At 42.9% G+C, this 22773-nt stretch overlaps 8 protein-coding genes across 13 annotated transcripts; 1 reads left to right on the forward strand and 7 right to left on the reverse strand.

Annotated features, from left to right (window-relative positions):
- Positions 1-17: 17 nt before the first annotated feature.
- On the reverse strand, positions 18-4218 carry LOC145710067 (tensin-4-like). Of its 4 annotated transcripts, none has more exons than XM_081787754.1 (10): positions 4100-4218; positions 3913-4034; positions 3786-3871; positions 2136-2268; positions 1837-2077; positions 1676-1794; positions 1543-1594; positions 690-849; positions 296-624; positions 18-248 (listed from the first exon to the last, which is right to left on the reverse strand). In XM_081787754.1, the coding sequence occupies exons 2-10, from the start codon at positions 3939-3941 to the stop codon at positions 201-203; spliced, it is 1197 nt and encodes a 398-aa protein (XP_081643880.1). In that variant the 5' UTR covers positions 3942-4034; positions 4100-4218; the 3' UTR covers positions 18-200. The 4 variants fall into 4 exon arrangements, with proteins under 4 accessions (XP_081643880.1, XP_081643881.1, XP_081643882.1 ...); XM_081787755.1 differs by having other exon boundaries at positions 3913-4048; positions 4100-4185; XM_081787756.1 differs by lacking the exon at positions 4100-4218 and having other exon boundaries at positions 690-843; positions 1549-1594; positions 3913-4061.
- A 210-nt stretch (positions 4219-4428) lies between these two features.
- Positions 4429-7048, reverse strand: LOC145709292 (kelch-like protein 21). The gene is made up of 7 exons (XM_081786970.1): positions 6392-7048; positions 5966-6348; positions 5574-5919; positions 5447-5527; positions 5119-5386; positions 4771-5088; positions 4429-4726 (listed from the first exon to the last, which is right to left on the reverse strand). Exons 1-7 carry the CDS (start codon positions 6774-6776, stop codon positions 4624-4626), a joined length of 1884 nt encoding a protein of 627 aa, XP_081643096.1. The 5' UTR covers positions 6777-7048; the 3' UTR covers positions 4429-4623.
- A 902-nt stretch (positions 7049-7950) lies between these two features.
- On the reverse strand, positions 7951-11541 carry LOC145710066 (uncharacterized). The gene is made up of 9 exons (XM_081787753.1): positions 10667-11541; positions 10307-10624; positions 10036-10262; positions 9760-9987; positions 9378-9714; positions 8989-9329; positions 8637-8944; positions 8409-8589; positions 7951-8362 (listed from the first exon to the last, which is right to left on the reverse strand). The coding sequence occupies exons 1-9, from the start codon at positions 11407-11409 to the stop codon at positions 8103-8105; spliced, it is 2943 nt and encodes a 980-aa protein (XP_081643879.1). The 5' UTR covers positions 11410-11541; the 3' UTR covers positions 7951-8102.
- On the reverse strand, positions 11438-14663 carry LOC145709293 (uncharacterized). Its single transcript, XM_081786971.1, has 7 exons — positions 14324-14663; positions 13905-14271; positions 13508-13657; positions 12987-13458; positions 12844-12943; positions 11622-12695; positions 11438-11518 (listed from the first exon to the last, which is right to left on the reverse strand). The coding sequence occupies exons 1-7, from the start codon at positions 14648-14650 to the stop codon at positions 11438-11440; spliced, it is 2571 nt and encodes an 856-aa protein (XP_081643097.1). The 5' UTR covers positions 14651-14663.
- A 34-nt stretch (positions 14664-14697) lies between these two features.
- Positions 14698-16086, reverse strand: LOC145707779 (THUMP domain-containing protein 1-like). Its single transcript, XM_081785356.1, has 2 exons — positions 15754-16086; positions 14698-15084 (listed from the first exon to the last, which is right to left on the reverse strand). Exons 1-2 carry the CDS (start codon positions 16046-16048, stop codon positions 14714-14716), a joined length of 666 nt encoding a protein of 221 aa, XP_081641482.1. The 5' UTR covers positions 16049-16086; the 3' UTR covers positions 14698-14713.
- LOC145709294 (uncharacterized) lies at positions 16057-16636 on the reverse strand. Its single transcript, XM_081786972.1, has 2 exons — positions 16524-16636; positions 16057-16403 (listed from the first exon to the last, which is right to left on the reverse strand). The coding sequence occupies exons 1-2, from the start codon at positions 16633-16635 to the stop codon at positions 16057-16059; spliced, it is 459 nt and encodes a 152-aa protein (XP_081643098.1). The 5' UTR covers position 16636.
- Positions 16637-16663: 27 nt separating this feature from the next.
- Positions 16664-19756, reverse strand: LOC145710443 (uncharacterized). Of its 2 annotated transcripts, none has more exons than XM_081788199.1 (11): positions 19650-19756; positions 19496-19606; positions 18690-18749; positions 18429-18648; positions 18166-18335; positions 17973-18115; positions 17700-17925; positions 17500-17655; positions 17263-17452; positions 16976-17184; positions 16664-16928 (listed from the first exon to the last, which is right to left on the reverse strand). In XM_081788199.1, the coding sequence occupies exons 1-11, from the start codon at positions 19701-19703 to the stop codon at positions 16809-16811; spliced, it is 1659 nt and encodes a 552-aa protein (XP_081644325.1). In that variant the 5' UTR covers positions 19704-19756; the 3' UTR covers positions 16664-16808. The 2 variants fall into 2 exon arrangements, with proteins under 2 accessions (XP_081644325.1, XP_081644326.1); XM_081788200.1 differs by having other exon boundaries at positions 18166-18327; positions 18421-18648.
- Positions 19757-20504: 748 nt separating this feature from the next.
- LOC145710445 (SUN domain-containing protein 3-like) lies at positions 20505-22705 on the forward strand. Of its 2 annotated transcripts, none has more exons than XM_081788201.1 (7): positions 20505-20637; positions 20716-20840; positions 21059-21214; positions 21262-21682; positions 21758-21962; positions 22005-22216; positions 22259-22705. In XM_081788201.1, exons 2-7 carry the CDS (start codon positions 20737-20739, stop codon positions 22511-22513), a joined length of 1353 nt encoding a protein of 450 aa, XP_081644327.1. In that variant the 5' UTR covers positions 20505-20637; positions 20716-20736; the 3' UTR covers positions 22514-22705. The 2 variants fall into 2 exon arrangements, with proteins under 2 accessions (XP_081644327.1, XP_081644328.1); XM_081788202.1 differs by having other exon boundaries at positions 20716-20816.
- Positions 22706-22773: the final 68 nt, after the last annotated feature.

The following is a 22773-nucleotide window of genomic DNA, read 5'->3' on the forward strand; positions in this document are numbered from 1 at the left end:
AAAAGCTGCATTTCGAGAAAACGGATATATTTTCACATATTCAGTATTAATGAACAGTAAAATGAACAGTCACATAGAATATAATAATGGTAATAGAGTAGAGTTGAGGTGACATCGGTAGACAAATCGCTTTTGAGATTGTAGGGATCTGGAGATTGTCACAAACAGAGAGACAGTGCATAGTTGGCCGAAGAACGATACTAGCTCGAGTACGAGTTGATATCGTTGATTCTTGGACGCGTCATAATCTTGAAGTGAAGCTCAGTTTCGCTGGAAAATGAAAAACCATCCCTACCTTATTGATGCTTTCAATAATCGCTCCGGCTGGGGCCTTTTTGAGGTCTTTTTCGGTGAATAAAATACACGAGTTGTTGTTTGGTTTCTTTGCAACGAGTCCAAATACTTTGCCGCTCTGGTGCACTCTGCTGTGAGGATCAAAGTCGCAAAAGCTCACCGTCTCGGCGGGGAAGTGCTTGCGGAAGAACTTAAGCCGCTGCGAGTCAGTCACCGTCACGCCTTCCGATGTAATCTTAAGATGTACTGGACATTTGACGTTTTCCCGCAACGAGAGATACTCCGCCATACATCGCTCCATGGCAGCCCGCCCTGTCAGCATTTCCGTATCTGTTAACAATATTGAGTAAAATGATATTCTTCGCAAGGATTTCTTGCTATTAAATATTCAGTACCGGTTTCGTGGAGGAAAAAGGTGCAGAAAACGTCGGCAGGCGGCCTCGTTCCACCATCAACGACGATTTTTCCAGACGTCTGTGATTCGCTTCTGTCTGTAAGATCCAAAACAGGAATATTTAGTTTGACAGGCAGCGCCAGTTGCATGTGGCTGTGTTGATGGGGAAGGGTGCTCTTGTGGCACTGTCTCTCTTGTGGCACTTTCTCTCCTGTGGCACTTGCGCCCGCTGTGGTATACCACTGGAGAGACAGTGCCACAAGAGAGACAGTGCCACAAGAGAGACATTTTCAACTATCAGATTCTCGAAATGATAATTTTAGGGAGTCCACCGACCCGTCTCCATGTGCGCGCCTCGCTGTTTTCCATTTGATAACATTTTCGATTCACATAAATTTTTGGATGGACTAAACTTTCAATAGACGATTGAGTCATGTTACTATGTAACAGTTACATAAGTTCTGTATGATACAGACTGTATCCTTGATATCAAGAATCCAAATTTTCGGAAAAACTCACCGTAAGTGCGAGATGTGATTAGTTGACGAAATGACAATGAAAGGTCAAGGAAAGTTTTGTCCACGTAGAAAAATAAATTTTAATCAGAAAAAGTTATATCGGCAAAAAAAGAAACTAAAAAACTGCGAGCCACGCGCGTGGAGCTGGGTTGGCGGATTCCCTAGGAAGATTATCATTTTGAAAATCTGATAGAGAACGCTTTTGAAAATGTCTCCCTTGTGGCACTGTCTCTCTTGTGGCACTGTCTCTCCTGTGGTATACCACAACAGGCGCAAGTGCCACAGGAGAGACAGTGCCACAGGAGGCAAATATGACGAAAGTGCCACAAGAGCACCCTCTCCGTGTTGATGAATAAGAGCAGCCAAAGATGGAAAAAATGGCTCCCTTCTAGAAAATACGTAAGCATAGAGTCTCCCCATTTGAGAGTCATTAAAAATACAATCCGTCATGGATCCATGGAATTCTTACCTATCATCGCCCGATATTCTGACTCCTTTCTCCTTCACAGACTCAATGAGGAAGTGACGCACAAGCTCTGACTCCGGATCTTGATCTGGGCGAAGATTGTCGAACACAGATTGCGGAACCTAACCGTTCTTTTAAGCTAATTTTGAATCGGCAATTATTACCTGATGTCTATCCACCCTGACGACGAGTCCAAAATTGCCGCTGTAAGTTTTCGAGTCTCTGACCAAAAAGTCGCCGGCTTTTCTATCACTTCCTTTTAGCAGTTTAATCGCTTCATCACGTGACATTGTCGGTTTATACCAAAAGCTCTCTGGAGTGCGGTAAGAGGAGGAAGAAGCTTCAACAGTTTGTCCACTCGTGCTGGGCATCGTCAACGAGAAATTATCGCGCGAGAAACTGGAGCTGAAAATGCTCGCTGAAATCAAGGAAGAGAACCGAGGTTCTGAATCTTTTTATCTACCTCGAGTGTCGGCGAGGGCTCACTTGATGATATATGCTCGTATGTTGTCTGCCTGCGGTAAAATGTGACTGGGAGCTCTTCAACTCTTCAGATTGAAATTTCTGCTCCGTCGGTTTCGCCTCTTTCCCCGACTCTGAAATTCGAGCATTATCTTTTTGTGTAGACCCGAACAAAGACCAGGTATTCTCGCCATTATCTTGTGTTTGCCTCTCGGCTAATAACGAATAACTAGAGGGTTTTACTGCTCATTTCAATAGAGAACGCTTGGCGTTGGTAGATATTCCACTGGTTAAAAAATCCAAGAAGTTTTTAGTACTTGATTGACCTTACTTGATTAGTAATGAAAGGTATTTCTCGTTTTGAAAGTTTTGAAAGTGGAATTATGCCGTGGTGAGTAAATTCTCTTTTATCTCTCCCTCGGGTGGTGATTCATCAGCTGAAGCCAGAGTCTTGATGAATCCGACACTAATTGGCCCTAAAGAGCCGCCCCAATTAGCACCTCTATAGGTTTAATGTCGCAAATCATCTTTTATAAAGACCATAAAAAGACTTCCGTTGCCTTTTTTTCTTCCCCTAAATATATCCTAGCGCTCTTCTTGGCTCTGGTACTCGCCTGGTGATTAAGAAGCTCTGGCTATCTTTTAATAACGACAGTAATCTTGTTTTGTAAAGCCAGATAAGGATACACTTGTATTTAGAGGGCTGAGACAGCATTATCTCATAACTAAAATCACGTCCTTTCATAAACAAAAAGCTCACGTGAAGATCTTGATCGACCTAAGGAACATGTTCTTTCTAAAAGGCGACAAAAAGAGGGGTGTTCAGAAAATTCAAATTGAAATCCACGAGTACAAAAAGTTAACCTTTCAACGAAGACCAGAGTCTTGGCCTTTTCACGCATCCAAGAACCATTTTCGCTATCTCTCTTATTTTTTCCTCTCTCACAAATCTCTGTCCGTACTCGTGATCAAAAAAAAGTTGCACCCAGTGTTCGCTTTTAGGCTAATTTATTTCTCCTGCTGGTGGGAGGTTATTAACAAAATCCTCTCCGCTGCGAGAGTACTACTCCGGGCCGGACATCACAAAAGAGATAGTGAGAGAGCGGATTGTCGAAAATTTTTACGAGTTCTGACGAAAAAGTGACACAAAGTTGGCTTCCACCGAATCGTTAGTTATAAATAGAAAAAGGTACTTCTCTTTGTTTTAAATAATTAATCAATTTCTACTACTCTTCGAGATAACTTGAGAGCAAAAGATTAGCACCCTCTGGAGAAACTTTATTACTACCAACATAGAAACTGAAAATACGCTGAATGGAATCTCCCAGCGTAATACTTAATTTAGAGAATTTTGGCTAATTTATTGGTTTTCATTTATCGCTTGAGTTTTAATTAAATCCAAATCAAACGTAAAAATGATTATTGACGAAAATTTAAAGAGGCTGATACGTTTGGCTTGAATAGTAATTAGGCCGATGATTGTTAAAAAAAACATTTTTCATCTGGAAATCATTTGATTAACGCTCAATTTTAGATGAATGAACGAGATTTTCCGGGCTGAATTCGAAATTCTGTAAGCACGGAGATCCTTCGACCATGTTTTTTAGTCGGAAAATTACGCTAAATTTACGATTAGCGGTTCTATACTTGCCATTTTCGGTGATGAGCTGGGATGAATGCGAAGCTGTGCGATTTGCATTTCCGTTTCCGGGATAAGCTGGTGGCGGAGGAGGCGTGCTGAATCGCTGCTAGATGACTCCTCTCTGTGTTAGGCTTACCTGCTGTGAATATTGCCGACGAAGCTCATCTGATTCTCGACTTTTGATTCTACTGAGCTTGCATGTTCTGTCTATTCTCTTGGGAATAAAATGCCCACCGGGCGGTGCCTACTCTCGAGCATCTAAAAATGGCGATCTCGCGAAAAAAGAAAAAGAATTCATTCTACTCAAATATTTAGTCCCTTACTCATGTGATAGAAATTCGGGCGCAAGATCTATTGTTTCGACAGTTTTGCCCCCGAGCGAGTGAAAAAAGGAAAGTAGCCTGAAAGAGAATTTTAAGAACAATGAAATTGCTTGTCAAGAAATAAGGCGGTACTAGCCCCGGTTTTCATCGTTTTTTTACGCCCGAGCTGGGCAAATATTTTTGTATCGATCAACGCGCTGTGAAAACAAGGGATTTGCTTGTCACATCTACGCCTGTTACTGAACTCTTGCTCTTTTAGCTGTAGAAAACAACGAGGACTAGACTTTTGAGTTTTTGTTTCTTTTTTTTTTGTTTATTTATTTTTGATTTGAAGAATTAAGGCATTTTTGAATTGTGGAAGAGAAGAAGGGTAGAGGTAACATTGTTAAAGTAGTAGCAACAGTGGAAAAAGAGGGTAGATCTTTGCTTCGTTCGGAGTACAGATAACAGTTAGTCATTTGAAATTTGTCTTGTTTAGGTAACATTTACATGGATTTTCGTTTATAATGTCGATATTGTTGATTTCAGCTGCGTTGCAAGAAGTCGCTCTGGTAGTCGGGAGACATGGGCGCTTTGATCAGCCTGAACACGGAAACAGAGCCGTGCCAAAATGTCGGTTCTTTCAGTCTATTTACATTTTTAGAATGAAATTGTTTAACCAGTACTGTTACCTAGCATATTCCGACCAAGAGTCCGTTTGAGTGTCGTACTGCTCGATTAGGTCTGTTAGACCTGATTCAGAAGCGTATCCTCCAGAAATGGTAATTTTGCCGCCGAGCACTGTAACTGACCCGCCCAAATGGACCTGACTGGAATTTGCCAGAAGGCTCCAACTCTTCGATAGCGGATCGTAGCTCTGAAGATTCTTTGAGTCGTCTCCTTTTAACTGGCTGACAATTGGAATTCTAGTTTTGCCATAAAGGCTGTGTACTTTAACCTGCTCAAAAAGGCTGATCTTGCATTGACGCACACATGAACATAAAAACAAGTTAAGATTAATATTCTTCATACGCTCCTACAAGAGGAAGGGATCGCTAATCGTAGACGGAAAAAAAGTGTTAGCCGTGGCTAGGAAATAGAGGATTCCATTGAGAGACGTCATCATTGGACAGACAGACCAGGGCTCTGGTGGTTCGAGTTCACATGAATTCCATTCATCCTCATCCGGATTGTACACATAGAGTGAAATGTTTCCACCCTCGCCGTCCTCGTTCAAAGGGCTGGCAACGACGAACAAGCGACCTTTGGATCCGATCGCCTGCAGATTCTCGCACTTAGTGGGCAAAGCTGCATAGGGTCATAATCATAGTTAATCTGTCTGACGGATGTCTGGCGGTAGGACCCTGCCTTTTACAGCTTTCCACGCTGATGATTCAGGATCAAAAACTTCAGCGCCGGAATCACCTGATACACAGTACAACTTACCGCCTAAATAGAAGTTACCTCCGAGAGTCGTGGAAACACGCAATCATACCGAGACTGGCGGAGCAGTGGTACTCCCTATCCTGAATCATTCCATTTATCAGAGACCAACTGTCGATTTGAGGCTGGAATCGATAGCATCTATTAGTCACTAGCCCATCTGAACTTCGTCCACCGGAAATATACAGATCTGTACCCAAGGCGCAAACCGAATAGCCTCCACGGAGCGGCTCGCCAAGTGGCTCCGACAGTCTTCTCCAATGATTACTTATTGGATTGTAACCTTCTACCACCGAAAGTTCATCCAAATCAGCGTTTGTGCCACCTATGCGCACGTAGATCTCGAAGATTCCAGTGGAAGGCCGCGGCTTGAATCGGTGATCATAAGCGAAGTCGGACTGAATTTAAATATATGAATATGAACAATAAAACATGCATACTGACCCTGTTAATTTTCTTCGCCTGAAAGTCCCTCGCTTCGGAAATGTAATTAGCACACACTTTTCCCGACATCAATGGAATACTCGAAATTTGCATCAGATAGAATCGTCGCACAAAGGGCAGCTTCACCAAATGAATCAACCTGTCCAAGAATGGCATGCGTTTCTCAGCATCGTACTGAATCCAGCTCAGTATCAGTTCGAGAACAGTTTCTTCTTTCGGCACCAGTAAATGTTCACTGTTGAGGATTTGCTCGAAGTCCTCAAGTGGGAGCTTGAAAAACGAGGGGATTGATTTCGCAACTTGTCCAACATTTTCCAGCAAGTAAAGTCGGCTCTTTTCCAGTAGATCCCACATTCCGATGCTCTGCGCCAAGTTCGACATATCTTACTGCCGCCGTTAGTGAAAAAAACTGACTAAACAAACTACCTAAACAGTTGGAAGGAGACAATTCGGTAACGAGAAACTCGGAGCAAAGTCGGCGGACGGAGTCGAATTGAAGAAGATCGGCAGTTTTGAGTAAGATGAGCACGTTTTGTTGATTGACGTCGACTTTACCAGTGTACGCGTATTCGATAAGGCTTTTGAAGGATTTACTGTCGACCTCGTTTATTCTGATCTTCTCGTGCGACCAGGACTCTTTCAAGGCGCCGGCGAACATTGACTTGAAATAATCACTGGCTGCGGCCAAAACAGCCCGATGGACTTTTATTTCTTCATCGCCGAATTCAAGAGTCGTGTCGACAAATATTTCATTTCGCCAGAGATCTTCAAGTCCCAGTAGCAACTTGGGACTGTATCTCTCATCAAGCATCTTATCAAAAATAAATAAGTAAACCAACTGTCTTCAGTTTTGAATAACTCGTATTTATCAATAGTAAGTGGCAGGAGAGGCAGTTTGTCTAGAAAGTCCACAATGAAGTATAGACTGTGAAGTGGAGAATTCACATTGAATATGAAATGTAATTTATAAGCTCGAAAAAACGGCTGAAATTACCAATTAAAATTTCAAGTAAGCCACAGAGTAATTGAACTACGTGCAGGCTGCGTAAATTAAGATATGCAAGAGACGAAATGGCAAGGAGCTAATCCGAGTCAAGGCAGATTACTTCATCATTGTCTGGTGGAGGAGCGGCGGCACGACGGCGTTGTCTTCGATTCCGCGCTTCGATTCGCCAGCGTTCGTCTTCGTCTTCCTCTGAGCTTTCTTCTTCTGCGACTTGCTCGTTCATGTATTCACCGAGGCCGTGTTCTTGGTATCTTTGGGCAAAAAGTTGTCCTATCGGCATGTGGTCTTCCTCATCCTCAAGCGCCATCATTCTTTCGTTTTGCTCCTCTCTTTCAAGCCATTCTGGATAAGTCATGTTAGTCCCTTCGTAACGACCTTGGCGATTCCACGACTCCCAGTGATGGATATTCTGTGCATTGATATTGTATATATTCCAATCTTCGCCCGAATCATCACTGTCGCCTTCTGGATCATCACCGTACATGTCCATGTTATGCTCAATTTCGTCTTGTGTTTCTGGAATAACGTAGACCTCGTTTCCATTTACAGTACTCTGCGTTTCTGGAACAAAGTCAACACTATCCTGAGATCCCTGAGAAGACATAACGTAAAAGCTCTCTTCCTGAGAACTTTGAGAATTATCCAAGCTGGATTTTTCCTGAGACGAGGCTTCTTGAGAAGAGGTAACTTCTCCCATTTCATTTTCATCGTGCATGTCAACTTCAAAACAGTTCTCAGAGTCATTCGTCGAGTCATTTACAGCAATAACCTCTTCTTCAACAACTTGTGCCTCTTCCTCTACATCGTCCCAAAAGTTCATCGGATCCTCCTTTGCACCTTCTTCCACTTCCTGGCTGTCCGGAACAGAAAAGTTTTGAAGATCGTCATCTTGATCTTCCACAGTAATGGTAGAATCGTTCAACTGCGAGCTATCTTCTTCGTCGTCGTTCGTGGATTGAGACGACATAATTCCAAGAAGATCTCGAACTTCATGCGGTAGAAGCTGAGGACCCTGGGGAACTTCTTCGCTGTTCATATCGGAAACGGCATTTTGAGTCGGTGATTCTGCACGTGTACTTTGCGTTTCAGGAATGACTGATTCAGAAAGGATGCTTCCCTGACTTCCTTGAGTCATTTCAGGATCCCAGGGCTTTGGTATGTCAGGGTGTGGCTGTTCTTGGCTATCAGGAGCCAGGACAGGCGCATAGACCCACTCTTTCCGAGGACTAAGTAGTTCATCGTTTTTTGGGAAGGAAACTGAGCCCATAGATCTTGCTCATCATCGTCTACTTGTGAGGAAGGTCCAGGCTCGTCCTGCTCGGCAGTGTTCCTATTATCGCGCTCAGAATCACTCTCTGATTCTGAAAGTGCCATTCTACTCTCGTCTTCATCTATAAAAGAAATTAATGGAGAGCGCGCAAATAAGAAACATTATACCAAGTCGTTTTTTCGGCCCAGAAATTAGAGGATTATCGTAAATACGTCCTGGTGCGGCACTACATTCGTCATCCGAAACAGCCATTCCGGCGGTTTTGTCTCGCGATGGCTTGAAAGAATCGCGACTATCGCCAGCGAAGAGACCATCATTACTTTGAGCAGCGTCGGAAGCCGACATGCCCTAGGAAATAGAGTTAGAAAAACCTTTTCTAAGAACCAAAAAAAGACCTCGTTCAGATCGGTTGGTCCTTTAGAGAAAACATCAGACATATCCGAAGGCTCAAAATCGATCGGCTCGTTATCTGGCTCCTCAAGGTCGATCATGTCCGACGGGTCAAAGTTGACTTCTTCAGGTTCCATATTTTCGTACTCTTCTTTGATTTTATCCCGGTGTTTCTTAGAAATCGCAACCATTAGCTCGATCTCGGTGAGTTTAGTGTCGAGCTCAGCTTGAAGGATCTTTTTCTCGTGCTCCATGAACGTCAGATCTTTCGGTCGTGGTTTCGACTGCACCATTGCTCGCAATGTCTCCATTTCTTGAACAAAACGGTTAAAATGAATTGTTCAAATCTAAGCTGACCTTGGAAGCGCTCGAAGTCTTTCTTGAGTGTGGCAATAGTCCCCTTCGCATCAACAAGGGTTTGCTTGCTCCTCGAGATCTCATCCTCGAATTTAGACTCAACGCCCTTAAAAAGCGTTTCAATCGTAACGGCTGTTTTCATTTCATCGACAGACGTATCCATTCTTTCCGAGTCACTTTTTGCGAAGAGATCCGCCGAGTTCGTAGATGATTGTATAGAATTTTTACTGGTAGTTTTTTCGACAGCGGGAGGAGCTGCCGCTTCTAGTTCCCGGGGCTTGTGGAAGCCGTACTTTTTGGGCATTTTCGGCGACTTTCTCTCGATTCGCTTTAACTCTTTCCTTAAAGATCTTATAAAAACTGCCACTGAGCAGAAGTAATAAAAGTACCTTACTAAAGGCAAGGGTTGATATTTTCTGAAAAGACGATCGTCGACCGTCACACTCTCCCGCCCTTCTTTGACGAAGTGCAGTCGCATCAGTTTACTCTCGACGATTTTCGAAATGATATCTGACCAAGGGAAGATCTTTTCTTTCTCGAAGCCTTCTTCCTGATTATCATCGTTGAATTTACGATTGAGAACACGGGAGATTTGGACCTGCAGCGTTGTTGTAAATAGCTTGTTCTTTTCAAGGTATTTCCAAACGACGCTGAGGCACGATTCTGGATCGCGCTTTTTCGCACTGCTATCAAGGCTGATTGGCGGGAGTTTCAAATCTTTTAAAACTAGAAAGATGTATAAAGAAATGCGATGGTGATGGATGAATTTACTTGAAATGTGTCGCGAAGAAATTGTGGGGCCAAACACAAGGCCTGTTTCAACAAGTCGCTGAGGGTAGTGGAGATCGAGCCCATCCATGCTCATTCGTCGGATCATCTGCTCAATTAGGTTGTTGTACCAGGCAAGGACAACTTCTGGCTTTTGATTGATGCGGACGTGGCTGTATCCTTTTACCAAACCGTCCATGCATCTCAGTCCACTGTCAGTATCGACAATGACTGAAAATAGGTGTAAGTGAAACTGCTTTACTTGTTAAAAGAATTTACCTCGTTCGAGAAGCTTGACATAAGGCATTCTGGTGAAATTCTTGGGCTTTGTGGAAAGAAGGATATCAGTCAGATGCGACTCAATATTCAAGTTCGTTTCCTCCTCGTTGCTAAAGTCGACGACGATATCAGCTTTGCTCGACGTTCCAAAGTATACTTCTTCGTCGAAAACAAGACCCTCTTGAGGCCCAGAGTTTGCAAGCTCGAGATAGATGAATTTTGAACGGCTAAATATAATATGAGATGAAAACGAAAATAGTGAAAATCGTACGTTCCAAGAATGCCAGAAGTAGGGAATTTCTTTTCCAAATAGTTGTAGACATTTTTGTCATCCGTATAAAACGAGAAACTTGCGACAAAATTGTTCAACCGGGGATTGATGTTCTCGACCAAATGCTCGAGGTAAAACTTTGAGACATCCATATCAGGGTAAACGATCGCGTACAAATGAGACTGTCTAACTTCCTTCTTGCAATTCCTCCGAGCTCGATCAATCGTCATTTTCATAAACTCCTCGTTTTGTTGAGAAATTTCTTTTAAGATGTTTCGTTTGCCTATTCTGGGCGTTGCAGCACGAGCCTTACGTTTACTAAAGCAACACTTGTTCGAAAAAATATATAAAAATCATTACCTAATCGCAATTCTGGTCCGACGAAGCCACCAAAGGGCCGCTTGCTTCGAAATTCGATCGCGTCTTCTTTGCCGGACAGCAGCAACTTTTTCTCTATGCACTCTCCTGACTGTCGCGATTTCTTCAAGAAGCATTAACTTGACATCTTCGGCGACAACTTCTTCCATAATGTTTTGTCTTTCCATAAGCGCCGTATTTTCGCAAATGGCTCTATTCCTAGTGGCGATTGCTTCGTCTACATTTTCCTCAACAAACGATGAGATGAAATTCCCGATCGCATGGTCGACCATGTTCGAAATGCTTCGCTGCAGAAATTGCTCTTTCCACTCTTCCTTGAGTTGGCGAATACGCTCCTTCTCTTCCGCGATTTGGTTCTTCATCTCTTCTTCTCGCAAGCGCTCCTGGAGAAGCATATTTTTGTAAATACGCGTTACTTCCCAACCGATGTGATCGTCGATTATCAAATTCATAGTGTCGTTGATTTGTTTAGCGACGACTTTTTCTTCGATCCGCACTCCGGAAGCGATTTCGCGCAATTGCCCGTCGACGACATCGTTCGTAATCTCTTCTTCCATCTCCCTAGCAGCGATATTCTCAGGTAGGTTTTCCATCATGTCGCTTCTATTTTGCGCGTCCTCTTCAAGCTTGGCTCGGACGTTTTCAATGATGTCATTTGCGCTCTCTATCAGCCGATCGGAGCGGGGAGGAAGGAGGAAGAGGGTTTGTAATTCCTCGACGACCATGGCTTCAGGTGCAAATCGATTCCCCAGATCAGCTGGCCTGGGGTCCTGTTTGCTGAGAGATCTTCCATGATGTACTTCGATTTCCACTTGGGAAGAGGGACTTCCGGCTCTGCAACAAAACTCTTTGCCATTTCAACGATTGAGACTAGGCCATCGTCGTTCGGAAAGACATTGTGCGCCGCCATGTATGTCTCAAAATTAGGATCACTTGCCTTGAAAAAGAGTGCTTTCTGGAAACACTCCATAGGCAGAACGTTGTTGGCGTAGCCTCGTCGCAAGATTTGCATCGCGTGGTAACGCACGTTTCCCATGTATCGATGCAAGATCGAGGCTTCCAGCGCCGTGCACTTGCTAAACTCGTTCCAAAATATGGCATAGTGCCTGAGCATATAAGCGGAAACAATGCGACGGGCGCGTTTGATCAGTGGATGCGTCTTGAAGCGTATGGGCACACGAGAAAGGTATTTCATCACAGCACCCGAGTCGTTCAGATTCAAATAAATCATGTACGCGCGAAACTCTGGCTCCGCAGCTGAGTACTGGCCTCGGACGGAGATGTCCTGGTAGACGTGCTCAATTGAAGTGAGCGTCTTTTCCAAGTTTTCATCGTTGATCCGCTGGTCCCAAAAGTCTTCAAGAACCATGCTATGCGAGCACCAGATGTGATATCGCGCCACGGTTTCAAGCACCTGCGCCGTTTTCAAACAAGACATGTGCTGCTGCGTAATGTCTTTTCGAATAGCGCGTGTGCGCTTCCACATGAAATCGTACCAAACATCAGCCCCAATTTCCTCAATGACATCTTCTGTGCAAACTTCGGAGCAAAAATACCAGCAGCAATCGAGCAACGTGCTCGCTGGGCGCAACTCGTTCGGAAGGGACTCTTCGGTATCTGCAGCGGATCGCTGGTAAACCTTGATGCACTTTTCGATAGCGATTTGTCCGTGCTCGTTCATTTCCAACACGGAGATATCCTGCTGAGTCCATCGTCGATAGATTTCTTTTTCCGGACAGAGATCGGCGCAGATTCCAACCTGCGCGCCTTCTCGCAACTCCTGTATCAACACATCACGGACGGTTTTGTCACGCGTTTCCAGAATTTTGAAGCGCTTCTCGGCTAGGTCAATATCAATCGCGTCTGGGTTCTTCGCCAGTGACGCGGCTTGGGAGCGTTTACTTCCGTCAGCTTTAGATTTACTGGATTTCAAGAACGAGGCAAAGCCAGACGGTTCGGGCGAAGCGCGGTTCTTGGTTTTCTTTTTACGAGAGTTGATGATTATTTCCGACTAGTTTCCATGAGGAATGGATTAAGCAGTGGCCCGCTGGAGCACAGACGCTTTATAACTCATGAAATGTCAACTTATTCCGATGGAAAATTGCCCATCATGTCTCAAGCTTTGACGCAAGAACTCTTTCCTGGCCAAATGAAGTCACCGGAGAATCCAACTGTATTTCGGAGTTCAACGGTTTCTTTCCAAAGATATTTCCTCTATTTCTTAACGAGCTCAATAAGCAGTCGATGAAAATTATTTCACTAAATTTTTCATGAAATAAATATATTTGAATAAGTTTTGGGCCCGTTCCTTGGATCCGATTCTGCTGTTTCAGGTGCATCAAACGGTGAGTTACTTCGTTCATTTCTGTCGATAGTTCTTGTTATCTTTACTGGTTGAAGCTCCTCCTCCGATGATTTTTCCATCTGTCGCTTCTTTTGCTCATTCAGTTGCTTGGCATATACAGCGTTCGTGGAGCTTCCAAATGTGTCAAAAGCAGCGTCGGAGGATCCTGTCATCCCAAACGGGTCGGACTCGGGGACAGAAAAGACATTCTCGCTAGATATAGATTCCAACGATTTTTCCTCTTTTCCTCCCTTGTCTCGCCCAAAGCGAACTTTTAGCGACGGAAACTGGTTCTCGATCCTAGCTCGCGCGTCTGCCGCATCTTTGGTGTTACGAAAGAACAGCTTCAACGCTTTCTTGAGTGGAACTGGAGCGACTTTTTCCAGGCCAGGTGGCTTTAGCACATTTTTAGCAAAATCGCGCATGATGTCTGAAATTTTGAAACTTGGATGAATTGAGTGTTATTATCAGTCAACTACCTTTGTTGACGCACACTTTGGGATCGAGGTCTTTCACTAGAAGAATAGAAGAAGTATGAACTGGATCAAACTTCTCGGCAGGTTGTTGTGCCGCAGCTTTAGTTCTTTCAGCGCCGGAGAAGCTACCAAATACCGGCTTCTTTGTCGCTTCTTTGCGGAAGGATTTATATAATCAAAAATTTGAAAGAACGGTATAATAGAACGTATGATGCATGTAATATGTAATCATAGATAGCACGGTAAAACATTTCTAATTTATCAAATTAATGCTAATTTCTAATATCCTGTCGAAATATATTATAAATAGAAGAATTTTTTCTAAGGGAAGTTAGAATCTATTACATACATCGTATGTAACCTTAGATAACAAAAGTATGAAGAAAATTCTCCTCCATCCCTTGTTTCCCTCCGCCAAACGAGCTGCGCAACTGGAAAGATGTTGCTTTGGGAACATCCGTTCTTGGTTGGCCAGCGGAAAATGACGTCTTCGCGGCGAAAGGATTGCTCTGGGCTGGGGCGGTAGACTTGAGGCTGAAGGTCGAGGACGAAGAGGATGGCGCAGAAAATGCTGCTTCTGCAGCTTTTGTTGTTTGCGGATTAGTACTGAAGATGTTTTTCCCGTTTCCGGCAGTGGAGAATTTCAGCGGCGTCTTTGAAGGATCCTCAAGGAAGGATGAAGTATCAGTGGCGATGGTATCATTTGCAGGCGCGTTACTTCCAAATATAGATGTTGGGCGGAAAGTGAAATCGGACGAAGGTGCTTCCTTTAGATTCATTATTGTTAATCTCAAGATCTTTTGTCTAGTCTTTCTATACCTTTTTAACCTCCTTCGCTCCCGCTGTACCGAAGCTACCGCTTGGCTTGAATGAAAAGCCCCCAGATGGGCCACCAGTAGCACTGGAACCGAAGGTGGAAGAAGCTTTCGCAGAAAACGATGAGCTTGAAGTTGATGATGATGGATTGCCTACACTGGCAAATGGATTGCTAACGAGCCCGGAAGCGAAAGAAGCTCGCTTGGGAGGCACATCTTCTTCGTTTCCCGAGTCTTCTTTCGATATCCGCTTGCCAAACGTGGCACTAGAATTTTGAAAGGTGCTTCCCGAAGAAGCCGCCTTAGCAAAAGGATTCGAAGAGCCAAACATTTACTCACGCATTCTGAAAAAAGGTTATTGAAGACTCAGCATCATTAAATTAATTAAATTAGGCTATTTCTGAGCTTCAGAGTTGGGTTTTTCAGGATCCTCTTTAGGAATAGCGTTCTTATCTTCGATATTTTCCTCTTGTTTCTCGGTTTCTTGAGACTCAGAGACTGATTCCACCTTCTCGCCTTCCTTTTGGATTGATCCGACTTCTGCATGTTCCTTCGACTCTTTTTCTTGTTTTTCCTCGTTGTTTTCTGCAACTTTCGGAATTGTCGAGATCGCTCCAGTTTTGCGCTTGTGATACTCTTGCCAGTTGTACTTTTGCCGTGGGAGCCAATCTTTGAAAATGCCAATGTAGCAGTTTTTCTTCAAGACTTCGACAAAAATAACATCATCAGTTTTCTTCCAGTCGATGGTCATGTCTGGTCGAGCTTCTAAAGCACACTTTAGCATGATTTAGAGCAGGTTTTTTTTAGGTCAGCATTTTATAACTCTTTTTTGGCGTGACGTATCTTCAAAATTTAAGTTGGAGGATGTTCCTTGGCCGAAAACAAAAATTTCCACCAGACCGGATTTTTGAACCGACTGGTTATTTCGCGGTAAATTGCGGTTAAAAATTTTAGACCCTCGGGGCAAGTTGTTGGGCACGCAGTTTTCGTGCCCAAAAGAAAGAGTGAAAAATTTTTAGTCGAACAAAATATATATCAACTAAGAAATATAAGAAAAATGATGTTAGAAACTCCCATAAATGGTGCGTATAAACAGCTGATTTGAGCATATTTGGGTTCATTTCCGGTGATATTTTAACCGGTTGCTAGCTCTCATCAGATCACGGTTTTAGTATTGATAAACTCAGAATTTCTCGCGCTTTCTTTTGGGCACGAAAAGTGCGTGCCCAACATCATGCCCTGAGGGCGTAAAAATTTATAACCGCGATTTACCGGGAAATAACCAGTCGGTTCAAAAATCCGGTCTGGTGGAAATTTTTGTTTTCGGCCAAGGAACATCCTCCAATTTAAATTTTGAAGATACGTCAAGCCAAAAAAAAGTTATAAAAATGCTGACCTAAAAAAAACCTGCTCTTAGTTCATTAACAATCTTACCCTTGACGACTCCAATCACCATCGTTTTGACTGCCTGGCTATCGAGGCTTGAATGAAATCTCGCTCTCGTCATCACATGATAATCTTTCACATCAGCGGGCATTTCTTTCTCGAGAACGTCCTTGATCGTCTCGGTCATGATTTCTTTTGTGGCAGTGCAAACTCGTTGAATCGGTAGAAGACGCTCCAGATGTGAGGGAACACGAAAATTATCCGGCACCTTCTCTGCCAGAATCGTCTCCCACATCGTATTCAAGATGCTTTTGGATTCTAGCTTTTCATGGCGAATATCCATGAACTAATTCATGGTCGAAAACAATCCAAAAGATCTGGTTTTGTAACCAAAAATATAATGATTTCGACCCTTCCCAAAGATTGGCTGACTCCCGTTTCGTAAATATGAAAAACCCGATCGTTTTTATCCTCCGAATTAGCTTGAGACTCGGCAAGTAGTTGCTTCTCAATATCAACGTGTTCCTCTTCAGTTTCATTATCATCAACTGGCGTACATTCTACCACTCGGTCTCCATTCTGGTCGACGAGTTGAGGATAAACCTGATTGGTGAAGTATTTGGCGATGGAAAATGCCTCTCGGTGGCATTGTTTCAGACATTTTCGGCGGTAGGACATGAGAAAACCATGGGTAGTGTCTTTTCATTCGGTTTTCAATAAAAAAATACGAAAAAAAAACTGATGAATGGTGCAAATTGACTGAATATCCGCGAAATGCATCGAGATCTAGATTGACTGGTGATTTAAAACCAATATGCCTTTTGGGTCAACAGAATTGCCAGAATACTTGCATCTTTTAATGTCTTGCGGATCTGTGCCCCCATAAACTTGCTTGTAGTTCATCTTTCTTTTTCCATTATTCTTTCCCATGTTTCTGAAACAATAAAAAAATCAAAAATTGAAAATCAAACTCCTGGGAACTCATCGTTTTCAATAATAGAATAAGTAAAGTACAGAATTAAAAGTTTCAAGTAAGGGCAGTTTATTCAGAAAACACATCGATTTTTTTTGTTCACATTCAGAATTTCGGGCAAAACCGGTAATTACGAAAATTCAAGCTTCAGGGACTTAATTTCTCGGACCAGGTCGTTGATTTTTTCCGATGTATCGGTCAGTGGCCGCATCAGCAGACTTCCCGAAGCAGCACTGCTCTTTTCCGTCTCCTGAATAGGACATGTTTTAAAAGATCAGTATGAAAAATGACCAGTACCTCTTCCGGAAGAGGAAGCTTATTTGACATCTTCTTCAGTCGACTGATGGTCTGTTTATGGACTTGCAATTGCCGCTCCGATTCGCGCAGTTCTTTCGCGGCTTCTTTTTCCGCTTCAGTCATTCTTCCTTGTCCCAGTTGAACCATCACGTTCATCAAACGCTCTTCCAGCTCGTTTTGCTTGTCGATGATTGTTTCTACTCGCTCACCTAGCCAGAAATACGTAAAAATCGAATAATGATATTCAAGGGTGCCTGGGTTCGCCGGTGTCCAACAGTTTACAGTACCTATTCGCTCTGCTGATGATCTAACGTCTTTCTTCAGTGCTTCGATATTGCTCAAAGAGTTCTTTTGCTCCGTGTAATCTTTCTTCAGCACAGCTACATGTTGGTTAATCGCTTCTCTCGCAGCCTTTCCACGAGCCAAATGTTCTGTCTTCATTTCTGCGATCACTTTTGCAACGATTTTGATTTGTTCCTAGATTTTAATGCTCAGAAATGGCTGATTCTGTAGTCATTTTTTACCTGTGTAGAGAGAGAGGCTCCATTCGCTGGTAATAAATAAGTTGGAGGCTTTGAAAGGACGAGTTTCAGTTTGTCGATTATGCTCTCTGGTATTTTTGGCGGTTTTCTCGATGGGTCAGATTTGGCAACGCATAGTGCGCTTGGCAGTGAGAGTAGCTAGAATTGAGCGAATCGAGAGAAGATCAATTTTAACAACTCACGGGTATGAAAAAGGCAGATCCATTAGACATTGAAGAACAGCAGATTGGTCCGTCGAAGCTTACTGAATTGGGAGCTCTGTCAAGACAGAGAGCGGACCCAGTGATCCTGGCTCCTCTTTCGTTCGCAGTTGTGACGAGAACTTCAATTGTGGAAGGACTAGAATCCGGAATGCGCCCGCTTTCGCGCATTTCATCCACCCAATTGAGCGAGATACAGTTCAAGCCGCTACAATCACCGTTAAATACAGTCAGAAAAACTCCATCTACTCATACGTTTGGCTAAAGATGAAATATCTCGAATTGCAAGACGCATCCGAGAGGACATGTATTTGGTCGTCGAATGAGTCGGAAACAGCCAGTTCGACTTTCTCCACTACAATCGCTTCTTCTTCGATAAACAAAAAGTGCACAGCCATCTTTTCGAAAAAATGAATTATCAGAAAAAGTTAAAATGGAAGGGAATTACCTCGGCTGTGGCGGCGACGAAAATGTCCTCCTGGATTTGTTGCAACTGGATGTCACCAGCCAATTCTACATTGCAAACGATATCGTCGTTGATTCTCACGAAGCCGTTTGAAGACACGGTCAGGATTTCTTGTTCTCCAAGCGCTACTATGTCCGTTAATTTGTCTCTTACTGAAATTGAGTGCTTCTTAAGATCGAAATCGCTGGAAAAAGACAAACTGTAGTTCTTCAGCGGTATTTTGCTAGAAAAATGGAGCACCATTCCTGAAATATTGGGCATTATGACAGGTCGTTGTTTTGGGTCGTCGTATAACAAGACTTCGTTGTTGGATTTGAGGACAATAATTCTTTGGCCGTCCCACTTTGCTTGAAGAATGTACTCTGATCCTAGCCGTTCTTGGATCGTTACGGGCTGAGTTTCTGGCCTGACTGGGTAGTTGATTGCTGACACTCCAGTACTGCTCCACATCAGCAGCGATCCATCCTGGTAAAGAGTTAGAAGATAGACAGTTACAGTTAGTTTACCTCTGAAAATGTCAGGTTCGTAATTCCATGCAGCGGAATATCGCAAATCTTGGATAATGTCTAAAAACATTCATAAATAACATGTGAGTTGGGGACTTTTTAATGATGTTAAGGTCCTTAACTTAAGGGGGAGGTCGACGAGAATCGGGATTTTTGTGACCAAAAATGCGCAAAAACCTGCTCAGATAGGCAAATTCTGACTTGTCAGGTAGAAAGAAAAGGGTTTGAAAAATACAGCGGCGAAAACTAGAAAAAAAAATTTTTTGAAAAAATTTTCAAAAAATTCGGTCAAAGTCGGGGTATCTCGTAACCAAAAAATCTCGAAAACCGGATATTTTTTCTCCATCAAATACAATCAAAAGTAAGTTCAAACCCTTAAAAATACAGCGGCGACAATGAAAAAAGATATGCTTTTCTTGAAAATTTTTTTTCTTTTGATCAAAAATATGCGATTTTCCTAAATATCGTCATTTTTACCCATTTTTCATAGAGAATTTCACCAAAGTCGAGGAGACTCGGATTTTTTTATTGATAATGATTAAGAAACAATAAAAAACAATATCTAGCAAACAAAAGTCAGATTAAAGTTGTTTTTTGGTGAAAAAACTAACTTTAAAATTTCGAAAAATCTCGAATTCCAGACAGAAAATCGAAAATTTTCTTAAAAAAAGTTAACCAAAGCGCAAAAAGCTGGAGACCAAAAATGCTCCTTTTTTATGAAGGAATTCAAAAAAATAAACAAAATTTTGAAATAACGAAAAAATTTTTCTCGTCGACCCCCTCCTTAAGGAAAGTATTTGAATTACCTGTCGATTATTGAGAGACAGTGAAACAACTGTCTCTTGTTCATCAGAAACGCCGTAAAGAATGCCTCTGTTGCAGGCAAGAATGTTCGTCTTCGTCTTCGATTGAATGTCCTAAGCCGAATTTACCAATAAGTAGATATTCTAGGATTTTTACCTTGAAAAACTGTGACGAGGAGAGTTTTCTCCTGAGCTCTTCGGGCGAGATCATCTCTCTGAAAATAGAACTTTTCTTATCTGAGTTTTATGATCCCTTTTATTAAGATCTAACAGTAAATTTAAAATATACAGGCAGAAATAGGAGACATTTTAAAGTATAAGTAGTCGCTGCCAAGTTCAACTCGAACTGGGGAGCAGAATACACCTGTGTTTATAGAACTCGAGTTCACGGCTCCCTCCAGAACCTGTAAAACGGAAAGACTAGCTAATAACTTGAAGAAATTGAATCTTCTCTCGAGCTCTTCTTGATTATAAACAACATCTTTTGAATAAGCATCGGCATGATCAAAGCATTTCTTTAGAGGATACAGGCAAAAATAGGCGAATTGACTGAGCGCGTATAACCAATCAACGCCCGTGGAAATTTGGCGAGCGCCTATTTTTCGGATAACTCAAGAACGAGGGCCTCGTTACGAGGCGCGAAAATTGAGAAATTTTAGAGAAAAGTGGCGAAGGGTTTCGTTGATCCAGTAGAATTTTTCACTTACGAGAAGAATAGATTTCGTAAAGATGAATTTAATAATTGCATAATTTAGAATAGGAGCATTAATTTCCTCCCTTTTGTATCATTTTCCCAGCCTTAGGCTGCGAAAAAGTCTTTTGAAATCTGATTAGTTAGAAATCGTTCGTGAAGGACCGTTTAGTTAAAAATAGGAAAAAAACCGGCCGTGTTGTTGAATTTTTATGCCCAAATTAGGAAAAAAACCGGCGTTTTTCGAATGCAGCTGCATTTCGAGTTTTCGTCATTTTTTTTTATTTCTGGAGAGTGACGCCTTCATTTTGTATTTCCTGATTGAGAGGACCAGAGACGGGTTAAATAATAAAATATTTACGAGGCTTCAAGCTTTTTTAATTCAGACTGCGATTTCGGAGCTACGAGAGCTTTGTTGGCGAGAGACTATCTGTAGTTAAAGTTTTTCTTGCAGGTAAGTGTGAATTTCAAACTTGGGCGCCAGGTTGAAAAAAGCTATTTAAAAGTTTTGAGTTCCTGAAAATATTTTTAGATCGCGAGCGAGAGAAAGACAATGCGGAGACTGGGACAGACCGAACATGTCGTCCAGGCACGAAGATCTGCGGTTACTCCGGCGAAGGCGCGGCCAGAGAAGTACCACGGTGTTGTGCGCGAACTGTACGTTGCACGGGTGTTTACTGTAGCTGCATGCCGCAGCATGCGGATTTCCCTTGCTAGTTAATTTTTAGATTTCGATTTTTGTGGTTCTTTCAATCGAAATCCAGGCTTTTTTTTAATTTCCGATCCTCCTGCGCGGGTATTTTCAAAGCTCAGACTCATAAATATCTGCTCAGGGGTGGAAAGATTTATTCTTGTTTTAAAATTTGTCTTCTTAGGCCAAAGGTGGATCTCGACCGAACAAGCGGATCCAGCGGAAGCAGCTTCAATGCCTCAACCCTTCTTTTTGCGAATCCGGAGCCTGTGTCTTACATAACGCGGGTTGAGCAATGCATCAAAGACAATCTCCGAACAGTCGTAGCTGTCTTTGGATTGTAAGTCTTATGTAGAGAAAAATGGGCTGTTTCTAATGTTATTTTAGCTTGCTGATCATTTGCGTCGCCGCGCAAATGGGGCGCTTCGAGGAGACCTCCTCCCCTGAGCCCCATTTTGAAAAGATCGTCGAGACGCAAATCGTCCCCGACTTTTCCCCGATGCAAGAGCAGCTCCAAGAACTAAAACTCTTGATCGCTCAGCTCAACGAAAAACAAGCGGCGTCTGATGAGCTCCTCGCCGCTCATCAACTGCAAAATCAGAAGCTGTTGGAGCAAATCGCTGCTCAAGCCACTACACCGGCCCCAGCTACAGTTGCACCACCGCAAATTGATTATGAGCCGTGCGATTTCAAAGAGTCTGAGGAGAGGATTCTGGCATCGCTGGAGGATCAGCTAAATGAGTTTCAGAAGAACCAACAGGTGATTCAGGACGATTTCGAGGGCAAATACGACATCTTTCTTTCGCAGGTAAAACCGATTAAATCAGCGGCGAAAGTGATGCTCTTCTATGTCTTCAACTGTCAATCATTTTCCTTTATTCAGATAGCGGAAGTGTCCAAAGCCCTTCGAGAGATTCCTCCAGCTGCGGTTACATCATCTTCAACTGCAAATCCGTCTCTTTCGCCGCCTCAAGAAACGATTCCGGACATTGCTCAGATGCTCGATGAGAAGCTCTGGAAATTCGATGCTGATAGAACTGGACTGGCTGATTTTGCGCTTGAATCAGCTGGCGCTGAAATCATCCCAGGTAAATATTTTTGTTTTGAATTAATTAAAACAATCGATTTAGAATTGACAACTCAAGGATTGAAGAATAACTCGCCGATCCTGTCGATCTGGAAGTTTCCAGTCTTCTATCAGACAATGTCTCCTCGCATCGCCATCACACCAGGCGCGTATCCGGGCACCTGCTTCGCCTTTGCTGGTGGCTCGGGAACACTTGCCATCAAGCTTTCCCAGCCAGTCGTCGTCCAAAACATCACCCTTCAGCACATCCCAAAGGTTAGCGTTTTTCCGTCATCTCCAAACTCATCCTTCTTGAAGGAGACATCACCAGTCGGGCACATCAACAGTGCTCCGCGCGGGTTTGAGCTCTTCTCCGTCGACGGACGAACCGAACAGCCCCTCGGAGAGTTCGTTTTCGATGCAGAAGGGAAGCCGATCCAGACGTTCCAAGTGAAGAGCAACTCCCTTGTCTCTGCTGCCGTGAAGTTCAAGTTCAACTCGAACTGGGGCGCAGAGCACACTTGTATCTATAGAACTAGAGTTCACGGTTTGCTCTCGCACAATGTAGTCTAGGATTTCACTTCAACAACAACTAACTGACCTTCACTAACACTTTTTCACGCCCCATGTAAACTTTCTTCCGCTTTGTATTCAAATTCTATCCACCGAATAGTTTCACCTTACTGCCACCTTCAACATATTCAAACATTCCCTGCGCAAAAATAAAACTAATAAACGAGTACATTTTTGTGCTTCAGGAAATTATCACTCGCTTATTTCTATTTCTTTTTGAAAGCAGATATTTTCTTGAGATTAGAATTTTCGAGCAGGGT

This window comes from Oikopleura dioica, chromosome XSR (assembly GCF_907165135.1).
Source record: "Oikopleura dioica chromosome XSR, OKI2018_I68_1.0, whole genome shotgun sequence".
Lineage (NCBI taxonomy): Eukaryota > Metazoa > Chordata > Appendicularia > Copelata > Oikopleuridae > Oikopleura > Oikopleura dioica.